At 47.8% G+C, this 20,635-nt stretch overlaps 1 protein-coding gene across 1 annotated transcript in view; it reads right to left on the bottom strand.

Moving 5' to 3' along the window:
- LOC119217786 (protein sidekick-1-like) overlaps window positions 1-20,635 on the bottom strand; it is a 156,130-nt gene that overhangs the window by 15,835 nt on the left and 119,660 nt on the right. The window contains exons 19-29 of the mRNA XM_062564406.1: window positions 18,734-18,929; window positions 17,856-17,954; window positions 16,233-16,424; window positions 13,045-13,166; window positions 12,840-12,952; window positions 11,447-11,597; window positions 9,475-9,715; window positions 8,368-8,483; window positions 6,434-6,620; window positions 5,535-5,633; window positions 2,379-2,573 (exon numbers count right to left, since the gene is read on the bottom strand). Coding sequence (XP_062420390.1) covers window positions 2,379-2,573; window positions 5,535-5,633; window positions 6,434-6,620; window positions 8,368-8,483; window positions 9,475-9,715; window positions 11,447-11,597; window positions 12,840-12,952; window positions 13,045-13,166; window positions 16,233-16,424; window positions 17,856-17,954; window positions 18,734-18,929 — 1,711 coding nt within the window. The remainder of the gene's footprint in view (window positions 1-2,378; window positions 2,574-5,534; window positions 5,634-6,433; window positions 6,621-8,367; window positions 8,484-9,474; window positions 9,716-11,446; window positions 11,598-12,839; window positions 12,953-13,044; window positions 13,167-16,232; window positions 16,425-17,855; window positions 17,955-18,733; window positions 18,930-20,635) is intronic.

The following is a 20,635-nucleotide window of genomic DNA, read 5'->3' as shown; positions in this document are numbered from 1 at the left end:
AAGTTCCTCTCACTTTCACGCTTTATACGAAGAGGCCGGGGACTGCTCAAATCACATGGAATGTTAAAAAGAAATAAGCCGCCCTAACAGACAAAATCACCATAATTGCAGTGCGCTGATAGAAGTATTGATTAGTAGTAATTACTTTGGGTTGGAATCTAAGATTTATGGCTTTCACGTCTTGTGTTTCAGCCCCACGGTCTCTCCTTTGCCAAAGAAAGACATTTCCCTGTTTCTCCCCTACTAACTGAACATTCGCTCCCCACATTACCTGATCATCCTTGTTTTCTCAAGTACTTACTGACTGAAAGCCACAGTTTTCTTTGGTCTAATATTTAGTTTTCATGGTGATTTGGCAAACCTAGTTAGAGTGTGTGTTTTACTCTCATCTAGCCACCTGTTAGCAAACGCCTTTTTGTAAGATGTTAAATGTTATATTTTATATCATAGGAGAACAAAATATTTATAAATAATAAATTATTATTTGAATTGTATAATTGGAAGTCAGCAGCTTCTTTGGGGCGCTGCGTTTGAAATGTTTTTTTTCTTCCTATGATATAAAATATGTGATGGTCTCCCACGGCGACGGACAAGCGGCTCGTGCGTGCGATCACCCGCCAAATTTTCCTTTTTGACGGCTCCCGCCCCCTTTCCCAGCGGTTTCCGATGGTGGCTTCTCTGGTGCTTCTGTGTAACGGAACCATCTGCTGCGTCAGGTGCAGCCCCCCCCCCCCACCCTCCCTCACCCCCCCTCCGGGCTGACTCTCATTACGCCGCTGCAGGAGGGCTAATACCTGCTCATTTCAATATCTACCCTCCCTGCCGAGCGGCTCTTCCTCCGCTCGAGTTTCTAAATGTCATTTCTTCTGGTTCCCATTAAACGGTCCCGCACACAGGAAAGGTCACCGTTCTTTTTCTCCACTGCGCTAGCATTAAGTGCCCAGCAGCAGAGGACCCTGCATGTCCAACCACAAACTACTTGTTGTTGAAGCACTGATAATCTGTCCGAGCTCCACGCGTGGAGCTCCTCGGGCCTCGGACTTTATCGCCGTGACGACTGCACATCTTCCACGACTCATTACACCCCCGTAAGTAGGGCCGCCGAGATCATAACATTTCAAAATGCTTAAACTTCAGCTAACCTTTCCACAGTCTTACAGAACTTGCATTACTGTAGGAAATTACATTACTTTTGCACGTATGAAAAAAAAAAAAAGAACGAAATAGCGTTAAAACTATTTCAGGTCCCTCCTATGACCGACCTTCAAAATGGCAAACATGAAAAGCAAAAGTAAAGTTAATAACGGTAATCAGATTACTCGTGCTTTAAATTGACTCTTTCAATTTCATGTCTAATCTGGTTTATTGAACACATTTTTCTTCCTTATGCATCATTCCAATGTAATGAGGATTTCATTACAGATTATTACATTGCTGTGGTGCAAATGCCACATGAGATATGTAATACTCATATTTATTGGGGGTGTGCATGAAAAGGCAAATGTTACCCAACCTTACATCCATTATTTTTTGTTGAATTATTCAGCAGTGTAGAAAAGTTAGTGAGTTCCTAGAAGCGAAATGAACAAACTAGTTCTACTGCTTCCATTTGCCAAAAAAACGGCTTCAGAATTGAATCATGCAGTTATTAATTCTCCCTCTTTCAATATAAAGAGAGAGAAGAGCGAGAAACTGGTGAATTAAAAAATACGTTCCTCGTTACGAACACACACCAGAGAGCAGTTTTGTGTGGAGATTTCCACAAACTTCTCCACCCGCGACCCACCGACCACATAATGTGTGTCCTTATTTTCACAGCTGATAATTGCACTCAGTGTGGCAGTAAAACTATAAAACAAAAAAATAGATATACCTTTAATCATTTATAACAGTTGCAACTGTGCCGTGGCAAGTTAAAGCTTTTATCTACTACAGCATTGCATGTAAATCACTGAATAAACAGGGTTAAGGTTAAAGAAACATCCTCAGGTATTATGTACCAGGAGATGAAAGATAAGCAAACAACCATCAGATTATTTTGAATATTGCCACATTGGTGCACGGAAGCATCTAAAATCAACCTCTCCCCACTGAGCCTACATTCTTTAATCCGGGAAGAACAAGAACAAGACTATGTTGCTTATTTGACCTGAAATAAGCAGAAAAGACCCTCGTTCGTGTGAAATGATCGGTTTCAATCGGCCTTTAAATGAAACGAACCAAATGTGCTCGATGACCTTTAAATCGCACGCCGACTGTCTCTCCACGTGTCCATCACTCTCAGGTGTGTGAAAACCATTCAAAAGCAGACCTCTGCGCTACATCCGGAATCCCGTGTGTGTGTGTGTTTTTCAGGGGGCGGCGGCGGTGTCCTTTACCTCTGCGCTCCGTGGTGACGACCTGGGCCTCCTGCTCCGCCCCCCAGCCCACGGCGGTGCGGGCGGTGAGTCGGAAAACGTAGGCCTGCTCGGGGGAGAGCCCCGTGACGGTGAACTGCCGCGCGTTGGAGCCCACCTCCACCGTGGTCCACCGCCGAGGGTCCCTGCTGTCCGAGCAGTACGAGATCTGGTAGCCTGGCGAGGAAGGAGGACAAGTCGGGATCTGCGTGAGAGTCCTGTCTGTGGGTGTCTGTCCCGTGTTGCTTTTTGTTTTTGTGGCCTACTTTAAAATCACAAGGGGCCCCACGAGGGGAATCAAAGACGGCACGACGTGAGATGGGAAACAGCCTGGAAACACAACCGCACACACACACACACACTTCTCCGCCGTTACTGAGAGGGTGCGGCTCGGAAGAGATTCTATTTGTGCCGGTGTGTGTGTGTGTGTGTGGAGCTCGCACATTCACCTAAACACACACACACACACACGCACACACACGCTCAGTGTAAAAATCCTTCGTCCCGCTGCCCGTGAACCGTGGTGTACACAGCTTGTGTGTCTGCTTCTCTGTCTCATGTACAGTGCGCCACGTAATAACACCAACACTGTTCAACACATGCACACACTCACACACACACACACACAGACACACGCGCACACACTCAAACCACTGATCCCCGACGGAGCTTTCCGCAGGCCACTGGCCACTCACAAAGGCTCTGAATGTGAAAACACGCACGTCCGTGCGTGTGTGTGTGTGTGTGTGTGTGTGTGTGTGTGTGTGTGTGTGTGGGGGTTCACAGCGGGACTGTCGGGATGGTAATCTGCTCAGAGGGGGTTTAATCCGGTTGTGTGGGTGATAATCTCATCAGATAGTCTGATTGTATATTAATGCGAACGCAGTATGTGGAAGATTATTGGATAACGGCTAGATGAGAAATCCTCCCTCCAGTCGGGTCACAGCGCAGCATTGTGTTGGGCGCTGAATATTTTTGGGCATCGCTCCTGGCGCGTACAGAGAATACAGTGTATGCAGAAGGCATCGTCTCGTTCACAAAGCGACTGCGTCATGTCCCTTCTGCATTGAGACGATGTAACACGTACGTGGTATTTCACGGCTGAAGGCTTTCACTGGGTGTTTTTAATCCACTTTTTGTTTCTTTTTTTCATTGCTCACTGACCCCGTCTGTGGGAGGGGAAGAACTCAGGATGCTGCTTGTGGGCCTGGTTGGGAGATTGTTCCTGTGGTACTTCTGGACCACAAAGTAGGTCAGAGCCCAAAGCTGGCGGAGCAACTTCAGGTGGTTCCCACGCATTGAGAGTCCTTGTCCCCTCCGACCACCTCTTACAGCGCTACATGAGACAACTTGACGTTCACCAGACCAGAGATAAGACGCTGAGAAAGCAGAACAGAGAGAACGTACGATGGTCCAAACGAGGACTTTATGACCTTAAGGGATTTAATGTTTAACGGATTGTTTTGTGTTGCGTTTATTTAAAATGTTATGTCGAATAAGCCCCAAAGATGTACTAATTGCGGAGATTATGGATGCATTAATTGAGAATAATGATGACTTCATTTGCTTTATTAATCGACTCCTGTGTTCACTGTTCCAATTTGTAAGGTTTTCTTAATGGTTTCCCTCTTGTGTGCGGGAAAATAATCACCCAACCATCCCTGATTAAATTGCCACGCTGATAATTAGCTGACATGACGTGTGGATTTCTGCGTTTAAATGCGCACACTGCACCTCATTGTGTGTTCTGTGAGCCAAAGCAAGATGCTGTTATTTTTGCATTCAGTTTGACGGATAAATAAATAAATCAGTTTGGGATACAGTTAAGTGTTAACAGGAAGTGATGCCGTTTTGCTTTGAGCGTTGTGTCGGGACTACAGAATAAAACAAAGGCAGTTTGTTAAGGCATACCTACTTACTTTTTTTCAGTACTTAAGTTTTTTGACTTACTCAAAGCCTCCTCATAATCAGCATGAACTACTTTACTATTTGCGATGCGGATAGAGCATATGTAATATATTTACCAAGAGGTCACGTCTCGATGCCTCACTGCCTCGTGCCAAATGAGATTGAGCACCTTCCGCTTTCTCCTCCGTCCACCCTCTGTGTCAGTCCCTTATGGGCTGAGAACCCAAGGAGAAATGAGGCCGCCGTAAGCACCGTAGAAAGGAGAGCGCTACAGTTATTGGTATCTGCATAGTACGCGCGCGCACGCACACACACGCGCACACACACACACACACACCTCGCACCCAGCAAGGACACAGCACGACTGCACTTTTCTGTGTCTCTGTGATGGAGAGAGGGAGAGAGATTTGCCCTCCTACTCATCCTTCTGTCACACAGTGGTGTCGCACTAAATGTCCTCCCCCTTGCGCTACACTCACACATCGCTCACAGCGTCCTGCTCGTCTCCCTCCCCCAACGAGGGGACAAATAGTACTCGCCCCCCCCCCCCCCCCACCACACACACACACACACCTGTCCCTGCTCTCACCCGCATACATCTCCCCTCTGCTGTCTCTCGGTTTCAGGCTCAGCGGCTCTCACGTTCCTCTCCCCTCTTCATTAATCTCTTCTCTCAGATTCACTCTGCACGCTGTGATTTGTCTCAGAAACAACTGATACGTTTGAATCGCAGCGTTTATATACGTATACGCGGCAATGTATGCATGAGGAAAGGGGTCTTGCCTCAGCAGCTGTAATAGCTCCTCCGGATACAAGGTTGATCACTGACACTAAGACACACACACGCACACACACACACACACACGCACACACACGCACACACACACACACACACACACACCACAATAAACGTTTCCGCTGAAGTGAAGAGTGTGGAGAGCTGACCCTTGTTGAAAGCTGAAAAACACAATCAGCTCTTTTCCTTTTTACGGCTTTGACTTCCTTCCTTGCCTTGAAAGATCACAGCAGTGTGTGTTTCTGTGTGTGTGTGTGTGTTACAAAACTGCTCACTCATTTCCTCTGTAAGCCGCGCTCAGTCCTTTAGCGATTGAAAACGAATGTATTGTCACTACAAGCGTGAAAAAACGGGTTATGATTTAAATGATGCTCTAAAATATCTGCCCCCATACGTGTGTGTTTGTGTGTGTGTGCGTGGGATTGTTATTGTACCTAATATGATGCCGTTGGGGTTGGTGGGTGGCTGCCAAACCACCCTAATGGATGACAACCGAACTTCTGGAAACACCATCCTGACAGGAGGGCCTGGGACTGGAGAGAAAAACAGAGAAGGGAGTTGGCAGCAGAAGGATAATAATATACAAGGAGATGGAGAAAATACGCACAAAAAGGACTCCTTCAATACTGTCATGACAACATCAAGCGCTTATACTCTAATAAGTTAGGATGACGGCACCGAGGCACACAAATGTGTGCGTGGGCTCGCCACACACACCCACACAGACACACATACAGCGTCGGATACATTCTTAAGAGGCACTACTAAAAGATGCAAAATAGAAAATGTAATTTTCTCTCAGCCCCACACCGCTCCTGATAAAAGTACATGTTCCACACCACCAGAGACATGTCGGCGCGAGTGTGTGTGTGTGTGTGTGTGTGTGTGTGTGACTGACAGACAGGATGGAGGTTCATTATACATCCCGGGAATCGACTTTCCCCCGTTCTTGTTTCATTCCGAAATGAGAAAAACTTTTCAAACGTGACACTGTTTGATAGAGGATGAGGTGTGAGCGCGGATGGGAGTCTTCCCGCGCGTGTGTGTGTGTGTGTGTTTTGACACAGTGTGTTCTCCATGTCAGGACAGGGGCAGTGGTCTGAGGGAGTGACCTTAACCCGGTGAAGGATCAGCGAAGTGGGGGTGTTCTGGGGGGAGGGGTGGGGTTAGTGGCTGTGCTGACAGCAGAGACGGGAAGAGGTAGTAAAAAACAGCTCCAGAGGTGAGAACAAAAAGGAAAAAGTGTGGAGCAGAGCGCCGGACAGAAAGGTCAGCGATCAGAGGGAGGGAGGGAGGGGGAGGGGGGGGGGGCAGAGGGGGAGGGAGAGCCTACCATCTTCCTTGGTTCTCAGCAGCACGGCGCTGCTCTGCGGCCCGTCGCCCATCCGCGTGTACGCCAGCACCTGCAGAACGTACATGGAGTATTTCTGCAGAGCGTCGAGCAGCAGCGTCGTCCCCCCCTCGCCTTCTGCCACCCGGACGGTGGGGGGGCCTTCGGCGTCCTTCTCGCTGTACGACACCTGGGCACAGGTGCAGACAAACGGGCACACGGCGTCACACAGGCGGTCAAAAGACGACCAATATGTAGAGTTAAGTCCTGTGTAAAGTAACTCATAACACATGGGAAAGAAAGTTTTTAGTGGATTTGCTCCAGACTTTCAGCTGCAGATTGGGTGCGCATGCAAATTTTTCAATTTTTCAATTAAAGTTTAATTTAGCGGTGTATGAGTCATGTCAACTTTGTTTAATATAGCCCAAAATTACACACACACACACACCTCACAGGGCTTTAGAACGAGGGAACATGTCAGTCTGTGGCCCCGATAAATAGGCCACGAATCAAGCTTTCGATTACTTTTGTTATTTTACTGAGACCAGACCTCCTTTATCCTTTAACACCTACTGCCATTATAAATACAAATCAGCACCCTGTGCTCTTTCACTCTTTCACGCCAGTTCCTAAGTGTCTGAGAGGACAGGAATAGTCATGGGGAGAGCTCGGCGGGGGCTGCAGGAGGCAGAAAAACTATTCGGCATCTACTAAGGGACGGGAGGTGCTGGAGAGCCACTGCTGGCGGCCGTTGGGTGGGCACGGCGCTCGGGTGGGATCCTCAGGAGGGCACAAGGAAAACAAACACACAGATGGGGAGTGTGCTGAGCTGTGGGCATGCTGGATGATACAGTGCATGGCGCAGTCACAGCCGTGTTCCTTTTAGTAGATGAGTGTGTTTGAAGCACAACCATGTCCTTACAAATGAAGGTACATTTCCATCTGTTTTTAAGGCCTCCTCTCGCTGTGTTTTGTTTGGACTGGGGATTAAGAGCTGAGCTCAATGCCAGTTTTACACTGGCAAATAACCTGGCCCATGCCTTCTCCGTGTTTAATTCCCGTTTGAGGGCGTACAGCGCGTATATGCCACTGCATAAGCAAAGCTACATCGCAAAAAGTACAGACAACTGGTGGGTGTCTTCTGTTTATTTTAAAATGAAAAAAAGGGAAGTGGAGTGCATCATAATAAACCTTTGGCGGGTCTGCGTGGGAGGGTAAAAGGAGGAATGTTGCTGGCAGTGAGTGGTGCACTTAGGTAAAACTGAGTGCACCTGGCATTACACCATCACCCGGTATTTATCCAGCCTTTTTCTTACAAACCCAAACATGTTCACCTCATCGCTGCGTCCTACGACTTAGTTTGAATACGAGAACAGATGAGCTAGAGTTTGGCAGCCGGAGATAAGATTGGAAGCCGTGCTGCTTAAGTGGGTCACAAGCCTTGACTTAAATACTAATGCAGGATCTCCAAAGAACATTCCCGCCATGTGTGTATACACAACAAATGCGCTCCGGTTGCCTCAGTTTATGGTTGTTGTTTTTTAAATACCAAAAACCACGGGGCTTTATGGATTATTGTCCATTTTTCACAAATGAATAATCCAGCTATTGTTCCTACTACAGCATGACACAAAAACTGCTGTTTTATGAAAGGGTATTAAACATTAAAGCCACTCTCATAAGCATGTGCACAGTTACACACACACACACACACACACAAACGGACTGTGGGTGCTTTTAGGAGAACAAAACTGGAGCAGTTGCAGCGGATTACGTCATTTTTGAGCTCATATTAGATGTCAATGTGTGCACGTCTTTGTGCATGCCTTCCAAAGTGTGTGGAAGTGTTGGAGAACGTGATAATGGGGCTGAGGGGGTCAAGTGTGAAGGCCAGGGCGGGATTGCGTGAGTACGAGTGTTGTGTGTGTTTTCTACACCTTGTATCCGAGCACGACTCCGTTCCTCTGTGCCTGGGGGAGGGCGGACCATTTGAGCAGGATCCTGGTGGAGCTCACTGCCTCAGCGGTCACATTCACCGGGGACCCGGATGGAACTACACCATATAAAACAAATCATTTCTAGTCATGTTGGAAAGCAATATTTTTATCGCGCTCTTTTTATCACACAAGACTGACATGCTGAGCTGATTGAAAATTGACTAGTGTAATTATTACTAATGCAAAATAGTGAGCAAAATCCTCCAGATATGTGCACATACATGTAAAATCATGATATGCGATATAAAAAGCAGAATTAAAGTATGGCAAACAACAACCCTGATGCCTGCAGTTCATTACTACCAATAAGCAAAATTGGTTTTAGATTTGACAAAACATTTCAGAATGTTGCGGATTGTTCACGGCGGGTCATATATTTTCATCCTAACTTTTTTATTAAAAACAAAGGTCCTCAAACAATGTGACACATTTCACTTCTTGAGTGCATTCTGTGTCCAACCCATCTGAAGCGTTGAGGGAGCTTTAAAACAGTCGGGGATTACCACACGGGATTTACCACAATTTGTACATTTGAACTTCTGATTGCGCATGTGGATGGGAATAGAGGCGCTCCTCGACTGCTGCGCTTCTGTGAAAATCACACTTTCCCATCACGCAAGATAAAGGTGCACATTTTAGTTTAGAGGATCACCAATAGTTATCCCACGTGAACCGAGTTACCCGGAGCGCGTGTTTATTGATGGCTGACTGGAGATCGATGTGAACGCGTGCGCTCAAGACATCAGACATCAACACCTGGCGGCACTGATTTAAAGCGTGACCAACAGTGGACCTTTCAAAATGTCCCCTGACAGCTTGTCAGTTTACTGTCGGCGGATGCGTAAAATGCCGTCCGCCCCCCCCCCCCCCCCCGCCAACTCCCTGTAGAGTGTAGAGGGCGGAGAGGGGAGGGGCCATGGAGGGAGACTCAGGCATTATAATTGTGCACTTTATTCCTCATCCATGTGTCTTCTTACACCCCATTGGACAGACGGCTCTGCCGCACAGGAAACGGGAAACAGGAGGGAAGGAGGTGGGCGTTTTTACCGGATTCCGCGGTGAGGGCGGCGAGCGTCTCGCTCCACGGTCCGGGTCCTATGGAGTTGTAGGCCTGGATCTGAACCTGGTACTTGGTCCAGGGGTTCAGGCCCTCCACCGTGGTCTCACTGGGGCCCGCGGCTCTCTCCACGTCCTGCGTCCTGTCCTCCCCCTGGCCGTCTGTCCTCCACAGTCTGAGTCGGTACCCCACGGTCTCTGGGCTGCTGTTGTACTCGGACTCTGGAAGGGGCTGCAGGGTCACAACGGAGCAGATTAAGGACAGGTCATTCCTGTTTGTTTAAAAACATCAAACAAACATGGTTAAAGATAACAGTGAAACCCAAACTAGTCTTACTAACTAGGATATCTGCACTTGCTGAATTTAATTAATTTGACTGTGATTGATGAAAGACAAACTATCCACACGGACAAAGATGATGAAACGATGAAACGTGAAACAGTAAAATTGTGATTAATAAAAATGTGGTTTTTGCTCTGTGAAGCAAGATGGTCAGTTCCTGATAATTAACATTCATTGATAACCCACCTGTACCTATGAGAAATATCAATACAACATCCAGGTCCTTGGGAAAAATGCAATACACACAAAGAGCACATATCGTCATATACTGTTTTCACCAAATACCTGACATACAACCTTTTTCCAGCATGGTAAGGACAGACAACAACTATCCTTTGAATGTTGAATCACCCAAACTGCTTTAACTTTATCAGAAAACTGTGGCATCCCTCAAAATTGGTCTTTGACGGCCTTTAAGCCGTAAAATAAAGCCTCTACCAGATTAACCTTTTCATCAAGACATACCCAGTCTTGTCCTGACAACGCAAGTGGAATATCAAGTTTAGATACACACACACACACATGCACACACACACACACGCAAAAAAGTGAAAAAGCATAACGAAGCTCTAAAGAAAAGGGTTATTTATGTGACATGTCTAAATTTAAAGTACATTCTAAAAAGCTTTTACTGTCTTCTCCCCTTTGACATTCCATCCCCTGATCTTCCTCTCTCCATCACCCTCCTCTCCCTGTTTTATTCACACTCTGTCATCCTCTCTCGGCGTCCACTCTCATTTCCTGTCACCCTCCCTCCCTCTGCTGTCCATACTTTCTCTCTGTCACCTCATGCCCCTGAACCTCCACGCCATTATGCATTACAGAACCGCCTGTTACGCAGCGCCCTAAAATCACATTAGTGAGCGGTTCAGTCCGTCCGCAGCGCATTACCGCGTCGAAGATTCTTAACCGACTTTGTGCAGTGGTGGCTTTGTGGCGCGCTGCAGATAAGGATGGGACACACCCCGCCATTTGGAATAGCCCAGGGATGTAGCTCGGCTTAGCATTTCGGAGCTATAATACAGAATGTCACATTAGCTTTATTGCCCTTAATTTGCAGCTTAGAGTAATAGCCTTAGCTAAAACCATTGTGATGGTTTCATTAGAGCAGAAAGACTAGCATGGCTGAGGCTGGGCGCTAACATGCAGGTAAAATCCCATTAGCATGCTGCACAGGTAGCCCATAGCGCCTCAGTGTCTGATTTGACAGGCTCCTTTTCTCATTCCAACTCTTAAATGGAAAAATACTCTGCTCTCCATTTATGTGATAATAGAAGAGCGAATGGGGGAGTAAAAGAGAAAGAGAGAGAGAGAGAGACAGAGAGAACAAGAGCAAAAAAGAGAGAAAATGACAATCCCGTTTGTGCTGCTAGCGGTCCGCGCGGTGAATGGACAACCTGACAGATTAGCCTTAGCCCTGATAACAAGGAGAGACACTGATTATAGGCCGTTAGCAACAAAACCGGCTGCTGCAGCAAACATGCAACTGTATTAAAACAAGAACAGAAAAAAGACAGATATGCAAAGCAAAGAAAATCGTTCATGTTAGAAGTTTTTTAATGAGTTTAATGGGGACAGAGAGGGGCTTAACTCTTTCAAAGAGCTCACGTGTTTCAGTACCTTCCAGTTGAAGCGCAGGCTGGTCTGTGTGGCAGACAGCAGGGTGAAGTTAGAGGGGTGCGTGTCGGGGGCAGCCTGCAGGGTTTGAATCAGCCTGGAGGGGGCGCTCATGGCACTGGAGCCGACGATGTTCACCTGACGCATCCTGAACCTGGGGAGGGCAGAGGGCACAGCTTAAAGGGATGATTTTACAGTCCGATTGTCCCGAGGAGTACTGCTCAGCCGCTGAAAGCGGTCACATGATGTCTACCGGTGGGGGATGATGTCATACTGACGGCGTGAGGTGTTGTTGACCCAATAACAGTCAATAGAAATATTATAGGACATGTCAGCCAGACAACCAGACTTTACAGTCAGAGTGAAGAAAAACTATTTCAGAGCTTTCAGGGCATTTCTTATATTCATGTTATTTGCTCCACAACTGAAACGTATTTCATTCGACGGCATCCTTCAGCTGGAACCCTCCGCCGGAGGATTTCTGAAAAGGCCACTGGCATATTGTTAAGATGTCTGAGAAAAGGAGATATCACCGCGCAGACAAACACACACACACACACACACACACACACACAGACACGCACACAGACGCAGCCGCGAGGGAGCGCTTGTTACTTTTGTAACTTCTAAACGTAGCCGCGCTTTGCTGTGGGTGCGAGTGTTAAAACGCGCGAGAGAGCAGACGGCGTGTGAGAGACCGTCTGCGAGTCCCAGAGATCGAAGGCAGGGTGTAAAGAGGGACTTAAAGCGCGGGATATCAAAAGTACAGACAAGTGCATCTAATGTCCCAACGGTGTCGCCTGTGACGACGTTATCCCCTGCGAGTGCACAACACACACACACACACACACACACACACACACACACACACACACACACACAGTGCAGTCCCATTACAGATGAATGCAACAACACAGAGAGCGAGAGGCAGAGACAGAGAGAAGATGGATAGAGGGATTTAAAGTGAGTGAGGAGGAAGTGGATCACGTCCATAAACTGCAGCCTTTTCACGGCCCTGGAGCAGGGATCAAAGACACTCCTCCATTTTCCGACTCTCCGTGTGTCTCTGTCTCTTCCCCTTCTTTAACGCTCTGTGTTGCCCTTCCCACTTTCTCATCACCTCCTCCTCCTCCTCCTCCTCCTCCTCCTCCCCACTCCTTCCCTCCAGCAAGTTGTGGGAGGGTAATGAGGATCTGCATGCAGCAGCTGTGAAGGTGCTGACAAACAGAAAAGTCTCAGACGGAACTGCCTCTCTGTGAGGCCGCGTGATTTATCGAACTTCACCTGAGTCTTGCAGTACTGCAGAAACCGGCGGAGGGTGAGTGTGAGTGTGTGTGTGTGTGCGGGCGTGTGCGTGCACGTGGCGGGCCACGCGGGGTGTTTTGGTTTTTATTACCTGTACTGGGTGAACGGCGTGAGGTCGGGGACCTCCAGCGCGTCGGCGTCTGGCCGGCTGCCCTGCTCGAGGACGACTCGCCACGCCCCTTCCCCCCCGTCCTCCTTCACCACCTGTTCACGAGAGGACGCAGTCGACCGCCGTCACCTTTTTTTTTCCAGGCTCGGAGGCGCGCCACAAAAAAAATCGAGGAGGACACACGCACCTGGCCTTCGACGATCCATCGCGATATGGCGGTCTTGCCGTCGGGCCCGGGGCGGAAGCGCACGGTGGCGGTCCGAGGGCTGATGTTGGAGATGATCAGATTGGAGGGCGCACCAGGAAGCTCTGAAGGGCGAGAGAGAGAGAGAGAGAGAGCGAGAGAGAGAGATTCAAAAGCTGTTGACCAAAAACCCGCCGGATCGCTGCGCTCATTTTAATGTTATTTGTGGTACTTCAGAAACCTTTGAAATAAAATAATTGCTGGTGCTGCAGCGACGATTTACAATACCAATGTATTTGTATAAAAAAAGGCTTTGTTGAAGTGGAAAAGGACTGAAGCATCCCAGCATGGAGAATTATTTCAAAGGGATTCATCAAAAGAAATAAATGAAAGACAAAATAGTGCTTTTGTAAAGACTTTTCTATGATGGGATAAAAATATGTCTAAATGCCCAAACTGAAGAAAAGAAATTGTCAGAACTGCAACATATCTCATCTTTAATACATGTGCAATAACATTTATAACAGAACGGGAAGAATATGTTAATCATGTCGCCAATAATGACTTAAATAAACAAAAGGCTTTAAGTGAGAGACGGCCAAGAATTTACTTACCTTGTTTTAACAATAAAATAAAAGTATAGTCGCAGTGTTAAGCAGCTAATCGACATCGCTCTTGGTCAGAACCATTTTAATTCATATTTCCAAGGTCGACAGTACAATACAAAGCCGTGTGACCAGGCGAGAGGTGAATTAAATGCACAGTTCACTGAAGTCCATTTAAGTCCTATAAAGGTCTGAGTAGGCTGGAAGCCTCATCAATTATATCGCACCCATTCTTATTCTAACATTGTTCCCTCTCCACGAAGGTAATGAGTGACAGGAAACGACGTGGCAGCCTGAGCGCTGCTGAGAGGAAGGAGAAGCTGAACACGAGTGAGGGCCTCTACAAGTAAGTCGATTTCATAAATGTTGGAATCAGTGGAAAAAGCTTTTTCACGAGAGTAAGTTGTGCAAAACCTGCCGCGCCTCGTAGTGTGTCGTAGTGTGTCGCATAGTACCATGGTACTATGCGTGGCAATGTCCACTGAGGGACCTTCCCCCAGGGCGGCCGGTGTGTGTGTGTGTGTGTCCCCCTCTGCATGCGAGTCATCTGGTGCCGACGGGACCGCGCTGTACCTTTAAATCATCACGTGAGCTTTTCCTAAACCCGACTGGAACTTAATCGTGACTGACACGTCCTTCATTCAATTCATTCATTTATGTGCAACATCAATACGTGATATGCGCAATAACGGGAATCCCACCACTCAGTGTGATTGCTATTACATTTAGATTAGATTATTTTCTATATCCTGCTTTACTGATGTCGCTGTTTTGTGCCGCTGTGGGACCAACAAAAGATTGTTTTATCTCAACTGCATTAACCGTCCAAGACCCTTCGTTGTCGAGGTACGACGCTAAAGGCTGCCCCCGATGGGAGCGGAAATATATGACAAATAAGGATTAGATCAATAAGAACCATTAAAAATCAAGTCATTCCTCTCACAGCACGAAGGGAACCCTCTGAGTTTGCTCCTTTGCAGCTAAACGCAGCGAGGACGAAAATGCGACTGCGGTCAACAATAAGCATCATCATTTTCTTCTTTTTTTGTTTACCTGGAATAAATGAAATGGAAATAATAATCTCTTTTGTATGAACACTTCTTGCAGAACTAAATATTCCAATGAAAGTACAACTCCGCTCGCTCTGAAGAGACTCCTGCACTGGCAGCTGTTGAATCAACTTGGCATCGGTCGCACATTTGACATCTGCTGTGCAGACTGGGCTCGAATCCTGGTTTGCATTTTTAGTTTCTTCTTCTTTTTTTTTTTTTTTACGATTTCCTGACAAATGAAATACACAACAGCTTGTTTGCGCTAATGAAATCTGCATAATCAAAAAATCGCAACGATGCACTGCGCTGCAAAACGCCTCACTCATCTTGAGACGGAGCACTGTATGCCCGCTCTGCAGCCACTTGTCCTCGCTCTGCTTGGCCCGACGCTACGTACCGCCGCGCCCTGCGATCTGCGCCCTGCGATCTGCCGCCATCCTCCCAGGTCGGCTGCAGCATCGTTACCCCGACGCGGCAGAATATAGAGCCTTCTTCTATGAAACCGAACAGCTTTAGTGCAACGTTTGTTTTCTTTGTAAACACATTATATAACAGCCCAGTTATTATGGAAACAAGGCGACGTGATGCACGTGTGCAACACAACACAATTTGAGCTATCAGCAAGCCGTTGTTGCGTAAGTAAGTGCAGGCGGGAAACTTGTAATGGTTGTAATGTGGGGACGTTGATTTTAGCTGCCATGCTCGGATGAATGACGGAATTCTGTCAACTCAATGAATACATGAATAAATAAACAAGACAAGAAGCTATGCTTGCTGGATCCCCCCTGCCCCCCCCCCTTTCTCTCTGTGTCCTTTAGTTCTTTTTCCTAATATATAATATAATAATATTCAGTACTTTACTTCAGTCTTTTGCTTTCATGAATTAATGAGTAACCTCTGAATCTATGAACTGTCGGTATCCATCTTGCTTTCAATATTTTTTTTACTGCTTTCATTCATTAATTAGTAATCAGAAAATGTTAGGACAAAAAAATCCTGCTGTATGAGCAAGTTTTTCCCTCCATTCTCCTCCACTTTCTCTCAGTCCATTTCTTTGGTCTTCTGTTCTTTGGAGATTACATTTTTCTGTGTTGTGTCTGTTCTCCTCTCACTAAGTAACTTTCTGCACTCCCTCATTCGGTCCTGCACTTTGATTCTCTCTTACCCGCCCCCTCTCCCTCTCTCTCTCTCTCTCTCTCTCTCTCTCTCTGCACTCCCTCCACTTTGCCATTTGCAGTTAATCAGAACTAATAATGATCGCAACTTGGCTCTGGTCCAATCACCCAAAGTCATCACCCATACGCCGTGCACACGGCACGCACACAAACAAAGCCACACACTAAAGCCCTCGATATGATGCTGTAAACAACGAGCTGTTGTGCGGGCCTGTGTGTGTGTGTGTGTGTGTGTGTGTGCTGTCGATGAGTTCTGGAAGCACGGTAACAGCCACTTGTCATCCCGAGGAAAAGACAATGGCATCCCATCCGCTTGTCAGCGGCTTCCCCCCCCCCCCCCCCCCGTGCATTTATTGTACCTGGTGGCACTCCGGTGGAGATGGTGGAGGGCGTGACCACGCCCCGCCCCGCGGCGGTGAGCGCCGCCACCCGCAGCGTGTACGCGGTGGTGGAGGTGAGGCCCGTCAGCTGGTACTGCAGGGTGGAGTTGGACAGTGAACGTTCCTGCCGACTTGACTCGGCGCCAGACACCTCCCACCACAACTGGTAGCCTGCGGGGTGTAGAGCACATGGCGGGTTAATAAAGGCGCATTCAGACACGTGCACGGGCACGCGCACGGGCACTTAACGACAGGCGGCGAGCCAAAGAGGAGGAAGGGAGTGCTGCAGGGGTAACTACAGTCGAGATCCCTGTCCTTACGCATCTTCAGAGTCATGCATCACACTCCGCCGCCCTCTAACGTGTGCGTGTGTGTGTGTGTGTGCAGGCCGAGACCACTTGTAAGCAAAGCCCCGGAGAGGGCGGATGGTCCCTCATCTGTCTCGGCGCTCCGCAGGTGCTGGATGAAAAGCCCGGTCGAGGAGGAAAGAGTAAATGTGCAAGGTGACCTTGATTGAATTTACCCCCCTCTCTCTCGCTCCTCTTTGAGCGCGCGGGACGAACGCGGGACGACCGCGAGAGCCACCGCTCGCTTGATCCGCATCCTCTAACGGAGCTGCGGACGGGTTGGGGGGGGGGGGGGGGGGGGGGGCGACGGAATTGGTGGGGGATTTGCGAGTGCCTCGAGCCCCGGGGATGCGGCGCGCAAACAACACCATGGGTGTCGGGATGCGTGGGACGAGGGCATGTTGGAGATAACGTGAAAAGACAAGCTGCAGAGAGAAGGGATTAGCTGATGATGAATCAGATGTACACCAGCGCGGGGGAGACGTAGGGGGGGGGGGGGGTGGGGACACGAAAACAAACACAAAAGGGCTAATTGGAGAATACAGAAGAAACTATAAAAGTTTCAGGGTTCCTTCCACCTCACAGCCGCGGGGATGTTGCAGTCGTTCTGCAGTGTGGATCATAGTGTCCTGTACACCGTTTATTGTCCACCGGAATAACTGTAGGAGGTGAGCAGTGACACCCGCCGTTTCAAAAGCAACCTACAATTATAAAGCAAAGCCAGCCGCCAGGAGAGGAACATCAGGAAGAACCTAACACGCATGCGGATGGTGGATTCAGGGTTCTGCACATACACAGGGCTGGAAATAATTGACTTCCTGGTAGAAAACGACATATGCTCGTGGCTGAAGAGGAAACTTTAACTCAAAACAACTTAACAGTTAATGGGGGGATTTTGTGAAATAGACTGAAGGAAGGACTCAAACTAATAACTGAAAATATTTAGTTAAAAAGAAAGAAATGGGAGGAAGGACAATGCAGAGCACTGAATTCTTTTCTTTTCTTTTTACTATTCTTGGGAAGCGTGGCGTAACGTACCTAGATGAGCATCCGAGTATGTTCATCCCCATTTATTCAAACCTCTTTGTTTTTACATACATATTGTGTCGTTTTTTTTTCAAAATGAAAAATATTCCAGAGAAAAAGCTATTCAAACCTAATTTGAGCTTCCATCATCACAGCAGTTAGTGGAAAGGTTTCCTGATGGAGGGAAGGTGGAGGCGATGGAGTTAATGGATAATTTGAACGCACTGACCGATAACGATGCCGTTCTTGTCTTCAGGCTCGGCCCAGCTGACTCGGAGCGATGTGTCCAAGATTTCAGTGAAGCTCAGGAGGCGAACGGGTCCAGGTGCTGGTGAGAAATCACAAATTCATATCACATCAGACATTATTGGTGATATTTTAAATGATTCAGCCCCGCCTCCTAATCGCGCCGCCATCGACGGCACACGTGCGCCTGTCATTTCTCATCCCACATACGGTTATCTAACCCCTCTCTCCCCGCAGAGCGATTAAGCTATTCATCTCAGACGTTCAATAACACACACACACACACACAACCTCACGCAGAAAGCTATCATCAACCCGGTATTACACCCGCCGTTAACCCTGCAGCACGCCCAGCTCCCGATCAATAGCGGTCCCGGGCTGTGTGGGAGCGTTGTGCACGTGTGTGTGTGTGCGTGTGTTTGTGTGTACAAACATGGCCTCTAATACCCCTTTTCCACTCGATAATTGCTGGTTGCTAATGACGGCTTGTCTGTCTGCCTATAGGCTATCGGGGGGGGGGGGGGGGGGGGGCTGTATCCACGGCACAGACGGCCTTGAATACCAGCATGTCTGAAAACATATGAATCAATTGTCTTTAGAAAGACACAGCGGAGGCAAAACCAAAAGATCAGTAAAGGAGACAAAAGTCAGTGGGGGTGGTGCGGGGGGGTTCTGTCTGTACAGAGTCGTGCTTCACACTGAAACAGCTGGACGGAAGACAAAACAAGTCAATGCAAGTCATTATCATTCACGGGAGCGGCTGCTTGCGCTCTGTGTGTGTGTGTGTGTGTGTGTGTGTGTGTGTGTGTGTGTGTGTGTGTGTGTGTGTGTGTGTGTGTGTGTGCGTGTGTGTGTACTCACTGTCCTCGTGTGTTTGCAGCAGAGAGGGCGGGCTGCGGGGGCCGTCTCCGGGTGTGGTGAAGCAGAGGGTGGAGCCAAAGTACCACGTGAATTTCTTGAGTCCGCTGACTAGGCCCGTGTGGCGCGAGCTGGGGTAGTCCGGCGTGATGGTGACCACGATGGCGTCCTCCGGGGACTGCTCAGGCCACACCAGCAGCTGCGTCGGGAGGGAGGAAGATGGAAGATGGTCATGAATCCGGCACCGGAAATGTCTGTCACAGTTATCGGCTTTTTGTATTTTTCCATCATTTTCTGGTTTAATCATCTTTGGAATCGAGTTAGCTCCAGGCTACCAACTTGAATAGAACAGGTTTTTTATTTTGTCAATAAAGCCTAAAACAACCTAATTGCTATTTACAAATTACATTTACAAAAATACAAAATAGCAAAACAATATTAATATTTCATTACTAAAGTTTATCTGCATCTCAAAGCTGTTATTCACCAATGGATGTAGCACTCAACATACGCTCCTGCCAGCGGGCCATTAGCAGACAAAACAACATCTCCAGCGCCTAATGAAAAGTTTACTGTGAGAAATGATTGACATGCAGAACCACAGCAGTTGGGCTTGCGTTATTGCTTCATTTACAGAAACAAACAGGGTAAATCGCACAGCTAAATACTGATAATGAGAGAGGAGCCACGTCACGGCGGCCCGTATTGTGTTACCCTCCGTCACCATGGAAACAAGACACAAATCAAACATTTCTCTTTCTAAAATCTTTTTTCTGGCCTTGTTTTACAAATGTACTTGAATCTAACAGCAAGGCGGTGGCAGAAAGACTAGATCGAAAAGTATCACCATCGTGTCACTTTTTTCACACATTAAGAAATAGAATTCTTGATTATAATAAATTAGGAAGAAGTTGGTGGTGCCCAGAGGGAGTTGAGCAGCTGCTTTTCTTTCTGCCCGCAGTCCGTCTTGGTAAAACAAAGTTTTCTGAGTGCTGATCTGCAACCTTCGGGCATCGGATGCGGAGTCCACTTTGAAAGGGCGACGCGATGATTGGGTCGGCTGTTGCTATAGCGACTTGTGCATTCTGAAACGAGATTTTGCTATGGAGCACAATGCCGTCCTCGGTTAGACCGGAGCTTGGGCCGCACAACGGGACTCAGTGGGAACATTCAGGGGAGGCAACATTCCTCTTGAAGATCTCTGTATACTGAGCTATTTTTTTTTCTGAATTCATACTTTCAACAACGCATCCTTTGCACGACCATATCATAATTCAAATGCAATCTATTTAACAAACGCCCCCCTCTTGGCCTGTCAGCATGCTCACACTGACTGATGAATAGAGACAAACGTTACCTTGACCGCGACAACTTCACCTTATAGAAAAGCTGAAGTACGTCAGAAGGCGGTTATGAGGACATATGAATGGAATACTCGTCACAAGTGGCTCTTTGGTCCCCCTGCGGCGGTGGGGGGGGGGGGGGGGTTGAGATGAGATGAGGCGTCGCTTCACATCCTCTTTTAATTAATAAGATGATCTGCTGTCCAATAACCAGAACAACAGCCGCCGAAGACCAACAGCCACACGGGGCAGCAGCACCGAGAGGCTCCTCCGATGCAGAGTGGCGTGTTTCTTCTTCACGGAGAGCATCAAACAGGAAGAGAGCCATGTAGTATTTATCAAGCCGGCGAGGAAACCAACACCAACGTTCTCTAGAAAAAGCGCTCGCGCAACCACGGGGACGGACGCAGCGGAGCGCGGCGAGAATGTGATGTGTTTTCTTTGTCATGTTAATCAGTTCCTCGGGGGTTCGTTGCCAGGATAAAGTGAATAATAAATCACGTACCAAAAAACGACTACGTACAGATCACTCACAGTATTCCTCCCAGCTCCCAATTATCCT

The sequence above is a fragment of the Pungitius pungitius genome, chromosome 9 (assembly GCF_949316345.1).
Source record: "Pungitius pungitius chromosome 9, fPunPun2.1, whole genome shotgun sequence".
Classification (NCBI taxonomy): Eukaryota; Metazoa; Chordata; class Actinopteri; order Perciformes; family Gasterosteidae; genus Pungitius; species Pungitius pungitius.
Note: the sequence above shows the minus strand (reverse complement) of the source record. Positions and strands in the feature narration are given on the sequence as shown.